Source organism: Buceros rhinoceros, unplaced genomic scaffold (genome assembly GCF_000710305.1).
Source record: "Buceros rhinoceros silvestris isolate BGI_N320 unplaced genomic scaffold, ASM71030v1 scaffold12426, whole genome shotgun sequence".
Taxonomy (NCBI): domain Eukaryota; kingdom Metazoa; phylum Chordata; class Aves; order Bucerotiformes; family Bucerotidae; genus Buceros; species Buceros rhinoceros.
The window spans coordinates 15776-22918 of record NW_010415846.1 but is presented as its reverse complement, the minus strand read 5'-3'; the positions used below and the strand labels follow the sequence as shown (position 1 = coordinate 22918).

General features: G+C 45.9%; 1 protein-coding gene across 1 annotated transcript; it reads left to right on the top strand.

The window, feature by feature from the left end:
- Nucleotides 1-306: 306 nt before the first annotated feature.
- Nucleotides 307-1136, top strand: SLC35D3 (solute carrier family 35, member D3; the record flags this gene model as incomplete). The annotated part of the gene is made up of 1 exon (XM_010137562.1): nt 307-1136. A coding segment is annotated over one exon (830 nt), but the record flags the coding sequence as incomplete, so codon positions are not given.
- Between the last annotated feature and the right edge of the window lie 6007 nt (nt 1137-7143).

The following is a 7143-nucleotide window of genomic DNA, read 5'->3' as shown; positions in this document are numbered from 1 at the left end:
TTCAGCTGCAAATCTCCCATAATGTCTTCCCAAAAGGAAGAGCGCAATCCAATTTTGGCTGAGGGATTTAGGGGGAGAGTGAAAGACATTCAGTAGCTTTGCAGAAAGAAAAAATAAAAGGTGTATCTGTTGGGTGATGTATCTGTGTAAGCATGTCCAACCTTGGGACAAGCATGACAAATCCTAGGAGTTCTGGGAAGTGCTCTGATGCCTGTTTCTTAAATATCCCCCCAGCCCCAAACGATGCCCTCTTTCTGTCTCACATGTGAAAACCGTGCTCGTTTCTTCCTGTGACTCTCCCGACAGGAGCTGGTGACCTGACAGGGGATGCTATGGGCTATGTGACAGGCGTGCTGGCCGTGCTGATACACGCTGCCTACCTGGTGCTCATTCAGAAGACCAGTGTAGACAGTGAATACGGACCCCTGACAGCTCAGTACGCCATCGCTGTTTCAGCCACCCCTTTTCTCATCATCTGCTCCTTTGCCAGCATGGATTCCATCAACGTCTGGTCCTTCCCGGGGTGGAAGGACCCTGCCATGGTATGCATCTTTATTGCTTGCGTCCTGATTAGCTGTGCCATGAACTTTACCACCCTTCACTGCACTTACATTAACTCGGCTGTGACCACCAGCTTCGTAGGGGTGGTGAAGAGCATAGCAACCATCACGGTGGGCATGGTGGCATTCAATGATGTGGAGCCCACGAGGTTATTTATAGCCGGTGTTGTGGTCAACACCTTGGGGTCTGTCATTTACTGTGTGGCCAAGTACATTGAGACCAGACGGCAGAGCAATTATGAGGACCTGGAGGAAGAAGCTAGAGAAGAGGGGGAAAAGAGGCAGGCTGGAGACCAAGCACTGTTTGCAATGGAGGCAATTTCCCAGGAGAAGGGGTCTGAGGAAGCAGCGGTGGAAGGATCAGCCACAGGGGACAGCCAGAGCAGAGACGAAGAGAAGGACGGCACTGAGAAACCTGCCAAGGGACCAGTGGTCCAGGGAAAAGCCACCGGCACACAAGACGTGAACAGGAGCTCGCTGAAGGATGCCTATCTTGGAGTATGGAGGTTGGTGAGGGGTGCTAATTATATGAAAAAGGATTATTTGATAGAAAATGAAGAGCTACCAAACCCTTAAAAAGTAGGTTTGAAAACCTATTGCTTGAGGACAGACACCTGGTTCTCTGTACAGGGGGAAAGGCAGGAGCATACATTTCCACATCAAAGCTGACAAATCCAAATCATGTAGGACGACTTTACCTCATTGTCAAAAAGCAAAAAGTCAGAGTTTGCTCATGCTTTGGGCTTGCTTTCAGCTGCTTTCAGTACATCAGTTTAGAACCACCACAGCTAAAGGTGCCGAATCCTCTGCTGTGGACACAGAGAGAGTTGGGTAATGGGAAGTCACAGGGTGCTTGCCCAGCAGCCTGGGCTGTGAGGGACACCAGTACCGTTGAGGTAGTCAGCAGTGCCAGTGACATGGCAGTGGCCTGTAGCTTAGCTTGTGTCTGGAGCTTGTGGTTTTAACACCCTTTGGAGGCTCTGCCCATGTGCTTCCCCATCTGTATCTGTACTCTGTATAAATATATTCCTGCAATATGTAAACTCCTATTAACTGTACCTTTATGTGCTCCTCTGTGTCAATACAACTGCAGCAGAGCTAGAGGTTGTGCCACTTCAATTATCCTGGTGTAAAATCACCCTCTTAACCAAGAATTGAGAATCTCTGATTGTGTGAGGCCAGGCTGGGCCTTGGACCTGTTTACATTGAGTGGTTTGTGTCTTCAGTGGAAATACTTTTGTCGTGCGACGGTGTATATGAGAGCAGAACCAGATCTGAACTTTTGAGAAGCTTTGGTTAGCAAAAGAAGGATGCTTTTCTCAGAGCTTTAACTACATGTAGCATTGGGAATACCAGCTTGACCCAAATAAAAGAGCTTAGAAATGTTGGTATGTATTGATTCGATTTGGGAGGGCTATAAAAAAAATAGGGAGAAAGTGTGTGCCTTGTGCTATCCCCTCCCACCTTAGAACCTAGGTGTCCTCTCCATCTCCCACACTCCCCTCAGACATACAGGATGACAGCGGAACTGGGGGGCGCCATCTCTCCAGGGGTTCTTCTGCAGGACAGTTTGCTATATCCTGGCCACATATTGGGACATGGCTTTGCACACATCATCCCTCGCTGGCCCTGCCCGGTGGTGTCCAGTGGCAGAAAGTACAGGCAGGCAGGGAGCTGCAGAGTGCTTGAGCAGATCCCACGGCCGAGCACTCGCAGGCGAGAACGCTCCGTGCGCTTGGCACTGAGACATCTGTGGCTTTGGTGGAAACTGCTCCCCTGTGCCCAGACTGTCCCTGTGAGCTCTGAGGGGCAGAGCTGCCTCTCCACTCCGGCTGCTCCAGCGTTCCTGTGGGAAGCGGGAAGCAGTCCCTCCACCGGGTCCCTCTAATGTATCGTACCGCCAACGTTTAACGGGAAAGACTAGGGAAACAAGTGTTTGAGCAGCCTGGGAATGCCACTTCAGCAGGTAGGGGTCTTTTGGGTCAAGCCTTTGCTCAGAACCAGGTAGAGGAGAGATTTGACTCTGAGCCTTCCTCATCCTCAAAGGGTGCCCCAGCCATGGGGCCATCTCAGTCACAGGCTGAAACAAGTTATTATCATCTCCTGAAAAAAATGAACCAAGTTGTTTATTGTTGTGGTTGTTATTGTTGTTATTATTATTAGTTATTAAGCCACTGAACTGAAAATCAATTATTCCCACAGTCCTAATCAAGCAGCGACTGGCCCAATGCCTTCTTGAGCCAAGCAGGCAGCATTAGCCTCACAGCACGCTCAGCACTGATACGCAAAGCAAGCAATTTCCCCAGCAGGGAATATTTGCACAACTGATCTCTCGGGGAACTTTAGATTCTTGTCCATAAATGCAGGCGGAGGCATCGGGTGTGACGGCGTGTTTTTTGAGTGCAGAAGCCGGCTGACCTGGCACCACCTATGAATTTTGAAAGAGATGGGTGTAAAGATGTTGAGGCTGAAGACCTGTAGCTGCTGAGCTAGGGGACGGGGTCATGGAGATCTGTACATCACACGTTGTGTGAGGCTTGCGTTTGAGAGTCGAGAGATACTGGCCATATGCCAAAATACGTTTACTTTCTGTTGAAGCTCCATATGGCATCTTTTCCAATAAAAGCACTATCTATTGTTTGTAAGGTAATATAACGGGGTTTTTGTTAGTTTTTCAGATGCATCCTGGACTAAAAAAGTTCGTGCCTATGACTTATAGTTGCTGTATTACTGGATTTGTTCCGATACCGAACTCCATTGTAATCGTACAGATGGCTGAAGGGAAACCCACGTTTCCGATCTGTCCTCACTGTGCTCGGTGTTCTCGGTCCACAGGGAACGTGGAACTTTTTACCACCTGGATGCCGGTCTTAGATCCCTTAGCGTACACTCTATGTTTGGCACATGCTGTAGAAAGCTCTCCCCCTGGACTTGTTGTTGTAGGACTTTTTCCTGGGAGAGTTCAATGTTTTGCTGCTTACTGTTCTTGAAGTGTTATTAGGAACTTGTGGAAATACAAACAGTTTTGACTGTTAAAAAAGCTGCTGTTAGGATGTTGTACATTTGCATGTATAGTCGAAATGTGATTATATTGTATTCTGTTTATACCTGTAAATTCCCTAAATTAAAACGGGAATTTGGCAAATGCAATCCACTTTTTCAGTAAAACAGACTGTTGCACAATAAAATAAAAATATTGCCTCGTGCTGAGGTATTTTAATAGCATCAGCGGAAGATTGCAGAATGAGATGTGGGAATAAAATGCACTGCTTTCCAAAAGCCTTCTGGTTTTCTTATTGTTGCTGCTCTGCGGTGCTCATTTTTGATTCATTTATAGTTATTTTTGTGCCTTTATACCATCCAAGTTTCCTCAGCATGTGATCGCACACTATAAATACCGTCGTGGACAGAGGGACTGAGGACAAAGGAACACAGGAATCTGAAGTGGCCAAGTCCTTCGTACTGCTTGAAGTATCTGTGGCTCTGAGCAGTGATTTCTTTGGTTACGTATTTAAGATGATTTAGTGTCACTAGTGTAACTGCTGTAACTTCAGAACACATAAAAATAAGATGATGCTCCTTATTAGTAGTTACATTATAAAATAATTGCATCATTAAAGGACTTAATATTGCTTTTATTTTACAATGTTATGGTATTGTATTACTAGCTGTGTAACATGGCAGCCCTAGGAGATGACCTGAGCATTAACTTTTACCTGTTTGCTTCGGATTAAACGGTATGTAACACGCCCAGGGCTGAAACTGGGTTGCCAGGCACTGGGGCTGGTGATTATTACAGAATTCATCTTAGAGCTCTACACAAATGTGCCTGCAACACAGGTTAGAGAAAGAAACTGTCCTTGTTCCAGGATAATGAATGAACCTGATGCACAACGGCTACTTTAAGAATAAACGTTAATTTCAGTGTCAACACATCGTCGAGTAACACCTGCTCTAGCACTGCTGTATTGCACACAAATGCACATACGGGCAATGGGAAAGTGAAAGCCAGGCTACCTGTCTTTTCAAAACATGTTATTTTCTCAAAGAAATTAAAGAGAGGCCAGAGTATCGGAGGCAGGGGCAGTTCAAATTCCGAGGGATAAGTGAAAAATTTGGATATATCATTGACAAACTGATCCTGCATTTACTATCACTTCTAGAAGGAAAAAGAACAGCAACCTACAAAAAAACCAGGTGAGAGTGAAAGAAATTTTACAGTTTATTAAGCAGCACCCCACTGCCCTGTGCATGTACAGGGATAGTTTATTGCCAGTGCTTAACAGCCTCCAGTAATTTGATTGTGCCTGTTTGCTGCAGGCAAAGGCTTCCGCAGGCAGAAAGGTGCAAGACACTCAGCAATCGCTCTTGCAGTAACGAATTCCGAGGGATAAGTGAAAAATTTGGATATATCATTGACAAACTGATCCTGCATTTACTATCACTTCTAGAAGGAAAAAGAACAGCAACCTACAAAAAAACCAGGTGAGAGTGAAAGAAATTTTACAGTTTATTAAGCAGCACCCCACTGCCCTGTGCATGTACAGGGATAGTTTATTGCCAGTGCTTAACAGCCTCCAGTAATTTGATTGTGCCTGTTTGCTGCAGGCAAAGGCTTCAGCAGGCAGAAAGGTGCAAGACACTCAGCTCTGGTCTCTGAATTAACGTTTGATCGTTTTGCTGCCTGTTGTGGGTAACATTTTAACACCACGGGTGCCTGTCCCCTTGCCCTCTCTGCCTGCGTCCCATATAATTTCACATATGGCTTTGAGGTTTCTTCTGTGTTGTTTTAACCTGAAGCCAGTAAGTGCAGTGCAGGCAATCAACTGCCTCTCGATCAGCTGCTGTATTCATGCTTCAGTAGCTTGTAGGAGGTCATCAAGAAGCTTTTCACTGCAGCCTCGCTCCTGTCAGGAATTGGTGAGCATGCACATGCCTTCCTTTCTCTCCCCTTGTTCCCTCTGTATTTCCCAAATCTTGTTTCCAGTGTCCAGCCCCAAAACCCCTGCCAGTGGTGGAGGACTTGCCACACAGGCTTCTGCCGTGTTACTATTATTTTCTTCATTTCTAGAAGGGCAGGGAGGGGATGGACCAGCGGGATCTTACATGTCCAGATTGCTTGTTGCTGCCTTTGTGCGTGTTTGTGCGCACCAGGTCCCTGCTTACCCGCTCCCTATATAGCTCAGCCGTGGCTGCGTACCAGCTTCTCGTGGCGCTGGGCCAGGGCTGCCTACCTGTGTCCCGCAGAGCTGGGCTGTGCGCAGGGCAGACGCAGGAGTGGAGGCCCGCGCTGCCAGCCAGCTAGCACCAAGATCTCCAGTGGAACATTTATTATACATGTAAAAACCAGAAGGAGATCTTTTTCACTCAAAAGAGCATTTTGAGTAATAAGCCTGTAAACCTGAAAAGAGCTTGCCATCATTATTGCTGATGAGCCAGGCTAATTTTTATTATAGGTGGAGACTAGGGAAGCCCGTCATGCTTTAAAGCTTGTTTAAATAGGAGAGATGCCTGAAATGAAAGCCTGGAGAGAGAGCACAAAAACACTGCTCAAAGAGGTAAATGGGATTCGGATAGGACGGGTGGGGAAAAAGTGAGAGTTTGCAGAAAAGCAAAACGCTTCAGTTTGTATCCCTCTCCCACACCCACATCCCTGGGGGCTGGAAAACTTTCACTAAATTTCAGCTTGTTGCTGTTCTTGTAAGGAAAGAAATAGTGACAACATCAGAAACCCAGGGCTAAACATGCAGTGAATTTGCAGCTAAGGCACTTAAATCTGTGGCCCTGGAAGAGCAATACACATGAGGACAGGGGCAGAGTGAATGGCCTGGTCGGGGGAAGGTGGGTGGATCTGCTGTTTATGGTCCTGTGATTTTTTCCTTACTGGACATAGATAAAAAATTCTGCTTGGGGTACCTTAATTTTGTTGATAACTTTGTCCTTTAGCGAATCAAAGCACTGGCAGTTCTGTTCTCAAAATTGCACCTTTTTAAATTAAGTGCTATTTATTTTGTTTCTGACAAAACAAGACAGATTTAAACAATTCTTTAAGAGGACTTAGGATTTCTCTGAAAAAGAGCGATAACTGCTAAGGTCACAGCCTGTTTTTCACCTGACATGGGAGGCAGTCAAATATGAGAGAATAAAGAGGTGGAACTAGTCATGATAATAAACCATTCAGTTTACCAGCTGTTGTAAATATTGAGTATCATCAATAAATAAAAACAGCTACAGGCTGCTGCCTGTATCACCATTAACTCCTTATGTCTCGGATTGGCTCAATTCTCTTAAGTAGATTTTCGGTCTTCAGACAATCTCTGTGACTCTGTCCCTATGGTCTGTCCAATTCCAAACTCTGTACACTTGCTTAAAAGGTAAAAGAGGGATTTTCTCTTCTGATTACTATCACGAGCCAACGCAGGCTTTGAAGGGGAGGGAGGTTTCTTGTATCAATGTGGCTTCTTGGGTGGCTTCAGTGGCGCAGATAACGTCCAAAAATAAATGTCCCTGCCCTGTGTGCTTGTATGACAAGCATACAAAAATCAGCTAAGTACGTCCTTATCACAGCTTTGCAGGGAAAAAA